Below are 14,752 nucleotides of genomic sequence, written 5' to 3'. Positions count from 1 at the left end.
TTGAGTCGTTGGAGAAGGCTGTCCAGAATCTTCTTTGATGTGTTTCTCATTCCCGATCACATCTTGTCTTGTGAGCACAGTGATGCAGGCTGTTATTTGTTAGTTCCGACTGTGTGTGAGATAATAAATGTTTTTGGCAGAAGCCTTGGTTAAAGGGGTGTGTGTCAGTAAAGACTCAGGAGTAACTAAATGTTTGATTATACTATGAGCTGTGCTATTCATGGAGTTACTTTAGGAGACTTTGTTGATTTTAATTGACTAAATATAGACCCTCATCTGAAGCAATATAGCTCAGGCTCCTGATTTAAACTATCTCAAGTCCTTTCCTAGTAACGCCACTCACTAGCTCTGTGTCCCTGAGCAAGTTGCTTAGCCTTTTTCAGCAAATAATAGGCATAAGAATAATCCCTACCTCACAGAGTTATTATTCAGATCAAATGATTGATATACGTGGAACCCTTAGAGCAGTCCTTGACGTGCCTTAACCGCTCAGCGGGCACAAGCTACGATGATAACACCTGCACAATTTTAGTTTGCTTTCAGATCTCCTTTGGAACTGATGTTATTTCTCATCCTCTGGACTCTTTTCAGTCACTACCATGTTTATCCTTTATAACTCTAAAATTAGAAAAATATTTTTTAACTATCTCTGTGATTTTTTACCCTTGGGTTATACCTTCTGAAACAAGAGTAAGTTTAATACTAATATGTCCCTCTATTAAAAACAGAAAAGTCAGGTCAAAGAGAGTAGGACCCAGTGGGAATTTTCATAACTTCATTGACTTATCGATCATTCATTCTGGGCAGGAATGCAGCCCTCTGGTGCTTGCCTGAGCGTGCATACGTGCACACAAACACACACACGTGCACACACACCTCATTCCCCCACCTGGCTAACTTTACCTGTCTTGTTGCGTTGTAAGTAGTGTGACTTGACTTAGCTTGTGAATTTCTTTTGGAGTCTTTTCCTAATACGTACTCAGGAATCCCTAAAACTGTACTCATATCTCCACAGTGTTATCACAGTGTCTATGCACTCGCCCTCCCCAGGGCTCCTCCAGGGCAGAAGACACGTCTCATCCCAGCCTCCAGCCTAGGTCTTGGCACAGCGAGGCACTCAGTGCATGTTGGGTAAACAAGTGCACATACAATTTCTGTTTAAAATTCTTATCCTCTCTGAAGTGCAAATAAATGTAAAGTAGGCGGAGCAACATTTCAATTACATTAACTTGAACAGTTATAAGAGAATAATAGCTAGTGTGGTAAGAACCCGCAGAGGTATTTTGAGACTAGCAAGGGGGAGACAGGAGGAATGGTAGACTCTGCTTATTCTATGGGATATCTGCCCCCCAAAATATGGCTAAGATGTTGTCACATCTGCTAGAATCAGTTGAAGTGAATTGAAAACGCTATTGATTTTTAAGTGAGTAATAACTTTCAGACTAAGAAAAATAGTTACAGTTTTTGAATCCAACTATTAATGTATCATTGTAAATAGCTCCCCGGTGGACATTCTTTCCATTTCTTTGAAATTTTAGCATATGTTTCCATTTGTTTAGTGAATGCACACAGAGACATTACATTATTTCCTATTTGAATTGATTTTTCCTATGAAATCTGTCTTGACTTTGTTTTACATTTCTTTAGCTGATTCCCAGACAGCTATATGAGAACCAGGGAGTTTGGTAGAAATCCATATTTCTAGGCCCTGTCCTTGGAGACTAGGATTCAGCAGGTCTGAAGAGAGACCCGGACATGGGCATTTTTAAAGTACTTTGAGGATGCTGATAGGCTGCTGGACTTAGGGACCACTGGCACATTTTTCTAATTTTAAGGCACATACCTACACCTCTGCAGTATTTTTTGGTCCACTTTTCACATCAAGTGAAGGCAATTAAGAAATGCTGCTTAAAACCATAAGCAAAGCAAATTGCTCTCATTGCTGTGAGATGCAAAGCAAATGATTTCAGGTGAGCTATATAATCTGTCTGGTACTTTCACATTCTCTTAACGTGAATTCTAGTCCAGGGGAAGAGACAATTTTTTTCCTGAAAGGGCCAACGTAATTATGGTTATATATACTGTAAGCTTCAAGTAATTATGTAACATTCCATTCTTGTATCATATTCTGAGCAAATTACCGGCCTCTGATCAATAAAATTTCTTTTTAAGTGTCTGTAAATTGAAACCAAGAAATGAAAATTCCGATCAGTGTTCAGCCAGAACTAATTATTTTAAATCTTCTGAAAAATATCATAGTTACTGAAAATGGAGATGTCCTATTATTATACCTGGCATACTTAGTTTAATATATGAAATGAGTTACATTCCATTATTCTTCCTCTCTTTTTTTTTTTCTTTCAACAAAAGACACAAAATATTTTATGTCTGATCACACTGTTAACCAAAGACACAGAGGGGACATCACTATACTTTCATTTAGTAATTCTGGTAGGGTTTATTGGTTTTTTCCTCTTTTCTTTCTCTCTCTCTCTCACTCACACACACACACACACACACACACACACACACACACAGCTTTCTCTAAGGAATTCCAAATACAAAAGTTGTATACTCGTGACCTAGTAATAATCTAAAGAAATTAATCCTGTTAATTATCATTGTGATGTGTGGTCCCACTTTCCGGAAATGCTGCTGCTGTTGTTTTTCTTTTGTTTTTTCCTGTTTGTTTGTTTGTTTTGGTTTTTCCCTTGGCCCCACTGCACAGCATGTGGAACTTCCCCAGCCAGGGATGGACCCCATGCCCCCTGCTGTGGAAGCCTGGAGTCTTAACCATTGGACCACCAGGGATGTCCCTGGAAATGCTGTTTTTAAAAATATGAAATGAAATATATGGGTAATTGCTTCTCTCAAAACTTTAAAAATTAAGAGAAATCACATCAAAAGAAACAAAAATCATCCAGATACCAAGTCAGAAGTGTTTCTTTTTCCTTGTTGCATGTCTGTCCTCCTCCATACATTCTCTGGAGATGGTTGTAACCATGTTATAGGTACAGTGTCTTCTGCTTATGTTGCCAGTTAACCATAATTACATTGTCTTTATGTTGTCACTTAGTTTCCTAATTATTTTTGATGCCTGTGTAATCTTACATAGGCTGGTTGTACCATTGTACTCTTGGACTTTTCAGTATTCTTGAATGTTCATGTTATTTACAACATTATAAAATGGAGTTTCATTGTTGACAAAACCTGTGCTTCAAATGAGTGAGAGTGCACGTTTTGACCTTGCATCTAGGGTATAAACCGTCTGATTACATGGACCATTTGAACAGATAACTTCCTCATGGAGCTGAAATATTTATTATACCTACTTGTACCTGAGAGTAAGCACAGCTTCTGTAGTCGGTGTGACACATCATCCTAGGCTCACTGGCTTTCCACTTGCTGCCATATCTTAGGAAATAAGTTTGGTTTCCATATTCATGTGACCTGGAAGTCAGGAGCTGAGTACTAGGGTGCATAGACGGAGTCAGACCTTTCCAGGTCCTCACAGGGTGGTTCCCTTATTCTTCCCCATAATCTCTCTACTTAAACATATAACATATTAGTTCAAAGAAATTCAACAGAGTTCTGAGTTTTGCAACTCTGATCCTCTTTTTGTTTTGTTTTGTTTTGTTTTGAAATAGCAAATTATTTCCAAATTTATTTCAGTTTCCTTTTGGGGATGGGGGCCACCTGGCTTGGTTGGACCCTAAGCAAGTCTTTCCTCTCTTCCTGAGTACCTAAGCAATTGGTAACAGTTCATTAGGTTGGGTGTTCATAGAGTATTTGCTCTGCACCCCAAAATTCTTGATCACCTATAGCAAACAAAAATATCATCTTAGGGACTCACAGCAGCCTGAATTTTTCATATTAAATTCTACCATTATTTTACATGGTAACGGATTCCTTTCATCTAATTCTGTCATGGAAACACAAAGGCTACCAATAGAGAGATGAGAAAATATGACTGAGTGAAGCATGTTTTGAATTGAGGTCATCATCAATTCAAGGGGATTTTGAAGGAAGAAACGGGGATTTTGAAGATCTGACTATACAGTATTAACAAAAGGCTTTCCCCATGCAGTAAGGCCATCAAACGGAAGTAGTCTTTGTTATGCAGGATGTGATTACTATTACCTCATCATTTAATTTTAGAACTTCTAAAATAAAGTTGCCTGCATCCGTTCAAAGCACATGATTTGAAACCTGAGAGTGCCTACTTTTTTTTTTTTTTTTTAAATTACAGAAGTAATATATGATTACTAAAAGTTTGGAAAATAATGAACTGAAAGAGGGCTCCTATGGTATCGTTCCCTTCACCAAAACCTCTGCTAATATTTTGTGGTCGTTCTAGTGTTCTTTTCCTGATGTGCTTTTCTCCTTTGCAGTTTTTTTTACCCTGTTTTACGTGTAATTTGAATCTGGCTTGTTTCACACACCATTACCGTTGGTTGTGTGCTTTTCTCCCCTGGTGTTTACAATCTCGCTGTCAGCTGTAATCTGTCTCGTCTGTCCTTCCGGTGTTCTCTAACGCTGCTCCTCACACCTCCTGCTATGGGCCTTCGGGCGCCGAGTCGTCTGTCCTGTGCACAGCGATGGTTGGCAGGACCCCGGCCCGCGTACCCTGTTAATAGTGATCACACAAGTCATGGAGGTAACCGGATCCTGCCGTGATTTTCCTTTCTCAACCAGGCTTGTGCGTTGTCCTCGCTGCCTATTTTCTTTCTTTTTTTGTTTTTGTTTTGGGGGGGAGTCTTTTCAGAGGAAAGGGAGCTGGTCGTGAGCCACTTCATAGATGGGTATCTTTGTCTTTCTCTCCCTAGTGGTGAAAGTGGTGCTGGGAAGACAGTGGCTGCCAAGTACATCATGAGCTACATCTCCAGGGTGTCTGGGGGAGGCCCCAAGGTCCAGGTGAGTTGGTGCTGTGGACCATTTTCAGACTTCGTGCTGTGCAAAAGTAAGAGGGTCCACTTGCTGTTTAAAAAAGAATTTTTCATGGGTGATGCCATAGAGGGCTGGGATAGGGAGGGTGGAAGGGAGTCACGGGAGGGAGGGGATATGGGGTTATATGTATAAATACAGCTGATTAACTTTGTTGTACAGCAAAAACTGGCACAACAGTGTAAAACAATTATATTCCAATAAAGAGATGAATAAATAAATAAATAGAAAATTAAACAAAAAATTTTTCTTCCACAGGGAAGACATTGGTTTTATAACCAAGACACTTGAAATCTGCAGAGAAACAGCATGTTGTGGGATGGAGATGCCTAATATATAATGAACATTATATACAATTGATGGAAAGGTCACAAATTCAAAAAGAAAATAAAGGGCATGAAAGCCTTCTCATAGAAAAAGAAATAAAAAAAAAAAAAAAGAAATATAAATCACTCTTAAAACATGAAAATATGCTCACTGCCATGATCATAAAAGAAATGCAAATTAAAACAACATTGAAAAACTATCTCCTAACTGTCAGAATGGCAAAAATTCTGTAGTATTTTAAACACTCTGTTGGTAAAAATAAAGGGACTGTCCCTCTAACACATTCCTGATAGGAACATGAACTAGTACACTTCTGTAGAGGGCATTTCAGCAAAATTTTTCAAGTCTATAAGCATACACCCTTTGACTTATCAATTCTGCTTAGGAGAATTATCCTTTAGGTGTCCTGAAATGTATGCAAAATGATACATGTATAAAGTTCTTTGATGTGGCATTTTTTGATGATGGAGAAGACTGGAGACAAATGTTCATCAGTCGGTGGTTGGGGAAATAATTTATGGTTCACAATAGACTAGAATATTAGCCATAAAAAAAAAATGACACTTCATGTGCTGATAGGGATTGCTCTCCAAGATATATCATGAATTGCAAAAAGCAAAGCTCAGAACATTGTGTATAATGTGCTACCATTTGAGAAAAAGGAGAACATGTATTTATAATATTTACATTTGTTTGGCTATGTATAGCATAGCTCCAGAGGGATACACAAGAAATTGATAACAGTGATTTGTCTCCAGGGAGGAAACTGGAAAACTAGGGGAGGACATCTCTCCGTGTAGAACCTCGCAAACCTTTTATTTTTTACTTTATTTTATTTTTTTGATAGTTAAGAGGTGGATTTTAGAGAGAGACACAGTTCATAGGCAGAATGTGGTCTGTCTTAGAAAGTGAGAGTGGAAGCAAAATTTTATTTTTTGAACTACGTGAGTAAATCTCCAATTAAAAAAACTTACAAAAATTTTAAAATAGAGAAAGGAAAGGAAGAAGGAAGAATTAGAGCATTAACAGGAAACATTAGGAAAGGGGGGAGACCTAGAGAATGAGGACACAGGAGAGGGAGAAAGAAAAGGAGGGGATTATAGTATGGGCAGAAAAGGGGCAGATTCAGGAGGGCAATATGAAGAGAGGGGCAGCTGCGGCCTTATCTGTCTTTAGTTTTACGCGCTGTGGTAGTGGAGTGAGCATCAGCAGGACTGGTGAAGCACCCCCCACACACACCAAGAGAGAGCAGTGTGTGATGGTGACGGGGGCTTAGGTCCACAGGGGGCTGCCCAAACCCACAGTGCTCATCACTGGCACAGACCGCTGGGAACTTTTTTTATCAGAAATCATGATTCAAGGTGGATTTCACCCTAAAAGATTAATTTTTTAGTTAGAATCAGTTAATGTTATGTTATTGCCATAACCAGCTGTAGACTTTAAAAAGACACATCGAGATTCTCTTTATTATGGCTCTGTCTGCTAAATCAACAGTGCTCCATCCTGTCCTGGGGGATCAGAATGCTTAAGGCAGAGCCCAGTATTCCTTACATAGAGGGAAAGGGTCTTAGAGTGGCCTCCTTTACCAGATGAAGGGAGGATCTAGAGCAGCACCATCCAGTGGAAAGATCATGCATGTCACATGCATAATTTAAAATTTTTGAGTCGTCACATTAAAAAAAGTAAAAGGCATATGAAATTAACTTTTAAAATATATTTCATTTAACCCAATATATCCCAAATATTATTTCAGCATATAATTAATAATTAATTAATGAGATGTCTTACATTCTTTTGCATCTTAAATCTTTGGAATCCATTGTGTGTTCTGTACTTACAGCACATCTCAGTTGGGACTGGCCATGTCACATGGGCTCAGCAGCTTCCATGTTGGACAGTGAGTGCAGCTCTAGGACTTAGGGTGATGTGGTCCAGTCCACTTGCTTTTCTCCATTCGTGTGATCATACCCTAGCTCTAGAAGACAGATATGGAGCTAGGAATCCAGGATGCTCTTCTGCATGTGGGCTGCCCCTTTAACTCACTCTTTCTCTTTTCCCCTTATGTGCTTACCACATGCCACCAAATTCTGTTGGACATCTTGATAGTGGATGAATGGATGGATACATGCATAAAGATTCTCAGTTAAAAAGTCAATAATTAGGACCTGGTGTCGCAGTGGTTAAGAATCTGCCTGCCAATGCAGGGGACACGGGTTCGATCCCTGGTCTGGGAAGATCCCACATGCCACGGAGCAACTAAGCCTGTGCGGCCACACCAACTGAGCCCGCGCATGCCTAGAGCCCTTGCTCTGCAACAAGAGAAGCCACTGCAATGAGAAGCCCATGCACCACAACAAAGAGTAGCCCCTGCTCGCTGCAACTAGAGGAAGCCCACACGCAGCAACAAAGACCCCATGCAGGCAATAAATAAATAAATAAATAAATAAATAAATAAATAAATTTATGTATTTTTTAAAAAGTCACTACTTAAAGAAGGGAAGAGACAAGGAATAGCCTTCCTTCTGTTCTATCCGTACGAGCAGCTGACTGTTGATAAATGGCGTAGACATGCCTGGCCTGCAAACAACAAATATCAAAGATTAATGAAGACCCACAAAGTCAAAATTAATTTTACAAAGAAAAGCAAATTTTATATAAATCCATGAGTTTTTAAAGGAGAATAGGCTGCTTAGAAGTATCTTTCTAAGTTTGGAAACGGACTCCATGGTGGGACCACCCGTCATTCACTCTTGCTGCCGTTGTTGATGGAATTGTGTGCCGGGTTGATGGAATTCCAGTTCTCGTTCCTCTTCTGAATGTTCAGGCGGCACCAGAGGAGCACTTTGGAAGTTACATACTCAGCTAGTAGTTAGTGCCTTCATCTAGTCCTCTTTGCTACAGACAACGGCCTAATGCCCAGGCTGCAGACGTTTAGTGTTGATTTTTCTCTTCCTGTTTTACTATGAGGACAATGATACAGAGCTCTTGGCTTGAAATTAGTCAGTAGCTAAAGAGCACAAGCCAGAGACTTGTTATTTCTGGAACATGTTTAACCATAGCAAGCGAATAATTAGAAGTACAAGGGATGACTCACTTGTTCAAAATCGTCTCCAACATCAACTCCTATCTGTTGAGCTGTCTTGCCCATGGGATGTTTTGTACTTTTCTGTCTGACACCGAATTGGCGTGTATGAAAACCAAATTCTTCCCCTCCAGTAGGCCAGCAATTGTTCCACACAATCCAGTGCTGACCCTTGCTGCTCAAATGGGGCTCCACGCTGGCAAAACCAGCAGCGCCGAGAAGCTGCTTAGAAATGCAGGCTCTCGGGCCCCTGCCTCAGACCCGCTGAATCAGCATCTGCATTTTAACGAGATTCCCAGGTGATTCACACATAATGAAAGTTTGGGAAGCACAAGACGGTGTGTCCACAGCTCTGGTTGGGGAGGAGAAACTTCAATTTCCCTTGAGGCACCTCTCGCTTGCAGTGAAGAGGAGGAGTGGGGGATGCAGTAGGTGGAGAGAGAAGCTGAGTAGAACAGGAGTGGTGATCGTGAAGACTCGGGTCAGAACACAAGGAGATGCCCCGTCCTGCCGTGATTCCTGGTACACGGGGAGTACAGGAGAAAGCTGCAGCATCCAATTTGGAAACCTCGTCCAGGAACGTTTGTAGATCCTGGTGTATGGCGGCATCTTGGTTCCAGGGAATCCTGCATCAAGTCAAGGGAGCTGGAAGGCATGACCATACACACAGGGTTAAGTTTGTTGATAGGAAGGAGTAAATCCTCCAGAAATCGCAGGGACTTGGATTTGAGACCTCTCACCTTCACCGCGTTCAGAAACCAGGTCCTCCAGGAAAGTCTGGCTTTACGTTGTGGGGTAGGTGTTCGCACCTTCCTAACCTGTGGTCTTTTTTGCTGTGACAGCATGTCAAGGACATCATCCTACAGTCCAACCCGCTGCTGGAGGCCTTTGGGAACGCCAAGACGGTCCGGAACAACAACTCCAGCCGATTCGTGAGTTTCTTTCCTGTGATAGAGAGGGTCACCTGACTGATAATGTTGACATTCCTGATTTAAGTCCTGTGTCCCCAAGGAAATAGGGGTTTTCCCACACACCATCAGGAGGCCGCCTTTTCAGTCTCTTCCTCATTTTCTCTAGCGGCGAGCTGTCAGGCTTCCAGTTACCCTTTGATTCAAGTCATTTTTGAGCCTTGGGGATGTAAATAAGATAATTTTTGAAACCAGTTCTCAACTTGAGTTGCCCTCCTAAGGAGAACGGAAGTGTCAGCTTTGGTCTTGGAGGAGTTTGCTTTGGGCCCTGGCTAAAAGGCCTTTTTTCCCAGAGAACTGAGAAGACTAGATCCTTGGTCTTGTCGCTTTGCTTTGCTTCGTAGAACTCGGTCTGCGGACCCTGAAGGACGCACTTTGATCTGGCGCCTTGGGCAGAAACTTCCTCCTCTCTGTCAGCCAGAGGGCGCCGAATGCTCACCCCACCCCTCTTGGCTTTTTGCATATTCGTGTGACATAACGGCGTCTAAAAGTGACTGGACTTAGCCTACGGATTGCTCCTAACCGGCCCACTTACCCAGGGGAAGAAAAATATCAGCCGAATGCCTTGAATGCCTACTTAGAGGGCTTTCTGTCTGAGTGTCTCCCGAGGGGGTGAACTGGAAGGCTGCAAGGATTAGTATGGATATCGTGCCCTTGACAAAAAGCCACGTTTACAAAGACGTGCATGTTTGCCCAGTAGCTTTGATGTATGTAGATTTTGTATCTTATCTCAACCATAGATTATGTCTGGCAGTAAAGCATTTAGTGAGCCATCTGTGAGGCGGATTCCGAACCATTTTAAAATAAATAAGTGAGAATTTTGGAGAAGAACGATTTCTTTTTTACCCTTCTGTTTTGGAAGAAAGCTTTTATTTCCAAGAGAGTTCTTACTCAGGGCTCACGCAGTAACTGTTAAGCTCCCTGGTGAGTCTTATCTGTCACAATTGCCCTCACTTTCCTCGCTGTTTAATATTATTCAAACTATTTACTCATTTGTTCATTTCTCATTTCTCTGCCCGATGCCAGGGCTACATCATCTTGAAGAAGTTTCTGGGTAATGGAATAGGAAAGAAGATGTGAATTGATTTTTCACTTGACCTTTTCTTCCCTGATTGTCCATCTCAATCTGCCTTGTGAAAATGGACTTGACCAAATTTAACTCTCTAGCTGTCCATCCCCCTTCTTTTGCCTTCCTTAGAGCGCAGGAAAATAACCAAATCAATATTTTCCTTGATATTTCCAATGTAAATTATTTTTTATCCTTGGACAAGGAGGCTATAGCAGCCAATTTTTGTAAAGCAAAACAAACATACCCAGCATTTATTATTTTTCTGATGAAAGAATTTCGTACAACCCTGATGGAAAGATGGGAAAAGCGTACAGAAAGGCAATTCACACACACAAAGTGGATTCCTACAGGGCATCAAAAGATGTTCTCATTAATAATGAGAGAAATGTAAATTAAAACCATATATCATTTTCTGTCTCTCAGATGGTGAAACATTAAGGAGAAAAGACACTGTTGGTTGAAGACTGACACTTCCCAGAGGAGCGATTTAGCAGTTCTTATCAAAGTTTAAAATGCACATGGTCTATGACCCAACCATACTTTTAGGATATAATATCCACGTTCCCTGTTAATAATGATTTATTTTACAAGATATCCATAATATTTTGTTAAATTTTTCTAGAAAGCTTACAGAACAATATCTATAATATGGTCCCATTTTCATTTTAAAATGCACACTGATATAAAGCATAGTTAAGATGTCTGCAAATCAAAGTTTGAATATACTATTATAGTGACTTGTAGTGGGAGGAGGTAGAAGTGGCATCTGGGTGGGATTATGGGTAATTTCACTTAAAATGGATATATGGTATGAATCATAAAAATTCATCTATTTCCACTTATGTCTTTTCAAGTTTTAAGAACTATATTATGAAATATTTCAAACACTATTTTAAAATAATACAGTGAACATCAGAGTACCCACTACCTAACTTAAGAAATAAAACAGTACCAAGAGTTGAGGTTTCTTTTCATTTACTAATGAAAATATCATATCCTCTCTTTATACAGTTTCCTCCTTCTTCCAGGCTGCTTTACACCAGAACTAAACTTTCTGATCTCTCATTAGGGATTTTGCCTTTTATATTACAATTTTGATTTGTGTATAAGCATTTCTGTTACACTAGAGCAGTGATTCTCAAACTTGGCCACAAGTGAAAAACCCAGGCTTTTTACAACGACTCATGTCTGGGTGCCAGTCCCTAACAACTGATTTACTTGTCTGGGGTGGCATCAGGTAGCATTTCTTAAAGACTCCCTGGGTCTTTCTAATGGGCAGCCCAGGTTGTAAACCATTTCCACAAGGACTTGCGAGTTTGCCCTCTACCAAATCTGCCCTTCCTGGATTTGACATCCTGTTTTGTTTCATTCTCATCCCTAGATTGATGGAGAGTGGCGGCAGGGTGCTGGGGTTGTATGCAAATGGACATTGAATTATTCCCTTCAGAACATGCCCGAAGGGAAAGATGGTGAAGGAAGGCCACGAGGGGTCTTGTTCAGCAGACTTTTCTCGTGAACCACTGTAATCCGGGATAGCAGTGGTTTGTGGTCCTTCTCTCTGTCTGGTGTTGTTGGTTCTCAATGCTGGTTTTGGGTTTGTTTTGGGGAGAGGGAGAGGAAGGAGTCAGCAGATTAAGACAGACAGACAATTAGACAGTGGCTTGCTTTTGTAGCCTTTTTGATACATACCTGGAATTGACAAATACCTTAGCAGGAACACAGCAGATACTAGGTGCTATTGGCAGCAGGAAAAACAGGCAGTGTGCTTTTCTTCTCCTTAGTGAGTTGATGGTTCTTGTCAGAGACTTGCGGCTTGGCAGGCTTCAGCCCTGAGCTGGGTGGATTTCATCAGCATACACGTTTAAAAAATATTAAATGTGAACGCTGTTAGGCTGGGCATGCTCTCCAGTCTGACCCTAGGCCACACCGCTCCCTGACACCCACATTCTCATCTTTTTCTTTGTTTACATTTACCTTCTTGGACCTTTATGAGGACTGTAGAGAAACTAGATTTTAGTGGGGGAAAAATCATCTGCTTAATCTGGACGCCTTCTTCAGCTACACTCCAGGGTTTTATTCTCTTTTGTTCCCTGTTAGCAGTAACTTAAAAGGAAATGTGAACAAGAGCAACGGTAACAAAAATCCCCACCCCCACAACTAGTTGGAAAGAGCTTACAACCAAGTGTTTTTCTTTTATGTAAGCATATTAGATGCTGCAGAGGTGGAAAAGGGATTGCTTTTGCTCAAAGCCATGAGAATAAGTCTGCCAGAGGGAAAATTTGCTTCCTCTGAAAGAGGCTGATAGTTTACTCTTGTTAGATCAAGGGGACTGTGTGCTTTTCTGTCCTATTCTTTACAGCTTCCGGTTTAGCAGGCAAGCACCTACTGGGGGAGAATGGGAAGGAGTACAGAGAGCGTATCCTTATTTAGTCGGGTTAGAACGATAGATTCTCTCTCTCAATACAGAATTGTGTGATTGGACAAAGGCATGGGTTATTGTCTGATAGGAAGTGGTGAGGAAGTCTAGACCAGAACTGGGAATAATTCAGAACATATCTTTCATTAATGAATTTCCTTGAATTATATGCTGTATCCAAAGCCTGTTTGGAACATCATGTTTTTGTTCACCAACCATTAAAGGAAATCCCTAATTTTCTTGCAGGGAAAATACTTTGAAATCCAGTTCAGTCCAGGTGGGGAACCAGATGGTGGAAAGATCTCCAACTTCCTTCTGGAAAAATCTAGGGTGGTGATGAGGAACCCCGGAGAGCGGAATTTTCACATATTTTACCAGGTTTTCCTTTGTATTATTTCTTTCCTACTTCCTTATTCCTTCTCCACATTTAAAGTTTTCTTCACTGGGTCCTCAGGTTTAGAGGGTCTAGTCTGGCAAGCCCAGGGTCTTTACTGCTGTAGGATGTGTAAGTCAGTGTGCAAAAAAAAAAAAAATGGGAGAAAGCCCTTACCTGCACAGAGAAATAGTTGGGATGAGAAGACAGAAATTTCCCTAGAGTGAAATAATCAAGAAAGTGTTGACACACTTCAAGACAAGAGTAGGAATGTTCGATTCTTTGTCCAGCAGGAATTCACAAGGGGAGACTTGGCTGGCAGGGTAAGGAGAGGTGTTGGCACAGGATAGCATGGAGGGGAGGTTGACTCAGGCAGGTCAGGTGGCCTGAACAAGGCAGGGGTGGGACGGAGAGGTGGGGCGGTGGAGGGTGGGGGAGGGGGAGGCTAATGTATGAGCCAGGCCCCAGCTGGTATGCAAGGGCAGAGGTCTCAAAAGGTGAACCATTGGAGGAAAGGCTTGGAATAGACTTGGGATCTTTCACGCCAGGTCAAAATTTTTGGCTTAGACTCTCGGAAGCCATGGAGAGTTTGGTGCTCGAGTAGTATGTAGGATGCTTTTAAATTGTGTTCCAGGCTTCAGCAATTGTTTGCTTTGACTATTTTTAAAATGTTTTCAAGTTTTTAAAAAAATGTAATGATACTGTAAACAATTTCTTAATGTATGGATTTATGTATTCATACTTTATGTATTGGGGATCCACGTTAGATTTTCTTTGAAGAATTGGCCTGCAGTGTTCTTTTGCTGTTGTTATGGTTTGCAGATCATTGGATTTGAAGGCAGTTAAGCTGTGCTGGTAGCTCACATTCAGTCTTTTCAATTACTTAGACATGTTAGGTGATGGCAAATAATTCTTTTGGTTGGCATCTGTTGGTTGAAAATATACATAAATGACCAGAAACTTATGTGAATTCAGTAATGTTTTTAATTGTATTAGTCAAAGCAAGATGTACAGATGTTTGAAAAGTAATTTCATGTATCACACACATAGTATATTATTTATTGAGCACCAGACAGGAGTTCATAATTATTTCCCAGACACCTTTCAATCAATGCCAGCCCCAGCCCCGTCCGGAATCCTCTGCCCACAGTTTGGAAACCCCCAGACTAGAGACTGGGGAAGTGATGAGCTCAGGGGAAGGCAGAGTTCAAGATCCTGACATGAAAGTAATAGTCAAAGCTGTGAAATAGCTGAGACTCCTGTGGGAGTGAGTGTGGAGAGAAAAACCATGCCCATATAAGACTTGGGACCTGGGGACCATCTGTAGGATGAGGAGGCATGAGGAACCAGAGATGTAGTCAGAGGACGAAAGCCAAGATCCTGCAGTGCCACCGAAGCCAGAGGGAGCTCGGGGGTAGGGGTTACAGGGAAGGATCACACGTTCAGAGCTTTGAGGGGAAGGATGGGGCAGGGGCCTGGGGACCAAGAAAGGCCTGGTGGCTTCAGCCACTGGAAAGAAGCCATGAGGGTTATTTCATCAGAATGGTGAGGGGGAGAAAGAAGCCAGATGAGG

General features: G+C 41.3%; 1 protein-coding gene across 4 annotated transcripts in view; it reads left to right on the top strand.

Moving 5' to 3' along the window:
- The window catches only part of MYO1E (myosin IE), a 193,910-nt gene that overhangs the window by 104,911 nt on the left and 74,247 nt on the right, over positions 1-14,752 (top strand). For 3 of the 4 annotated variants that reach the window (XM_057722576.1, XM_057722577.1, XM_057722579.1), the window contains 3 exons: positions 4,827-4,914; positions 9,196-9,285; positions 13,053-13,184. In XM_057722576.1, coding sequence (XP_057578559.1) covers positions 4,827-4,914; positions 9,196-9,285; positions 13,053-13,184 — 310 coding nt within the window. The remainder of the gene's footprint in view (positions 1-4,826; positions 4,915-9,195; positions 9,286-13,052; positions 13,185-14,752) is intronic. The other variant, XM_057722578.1, reaches the window with a different exon arrangement.

Source organism: Hippopotamus amphibius, chromosome 2 (genome assembly GCF_030028045.1).
Source record: "Hippopotamus amphibius kiboko isolate mHipAmp2 chromosome 2, mHipAmp2.hap2, whole genome shotgun sequence".
Classification (NCBI taxonomy): domain Eukaryota; kingdom Metazoa; phylum Chordata; class Mammalia; order Artiodactyla; family Hippopotamidae; genus Hippopotamus; species Hippopotamus amphibius.
The sequence above is the reverse complement of the archived record's forward strand: the minus strand, read 5'-3'. Positions and strand labels throughout refer to the sequence as shown.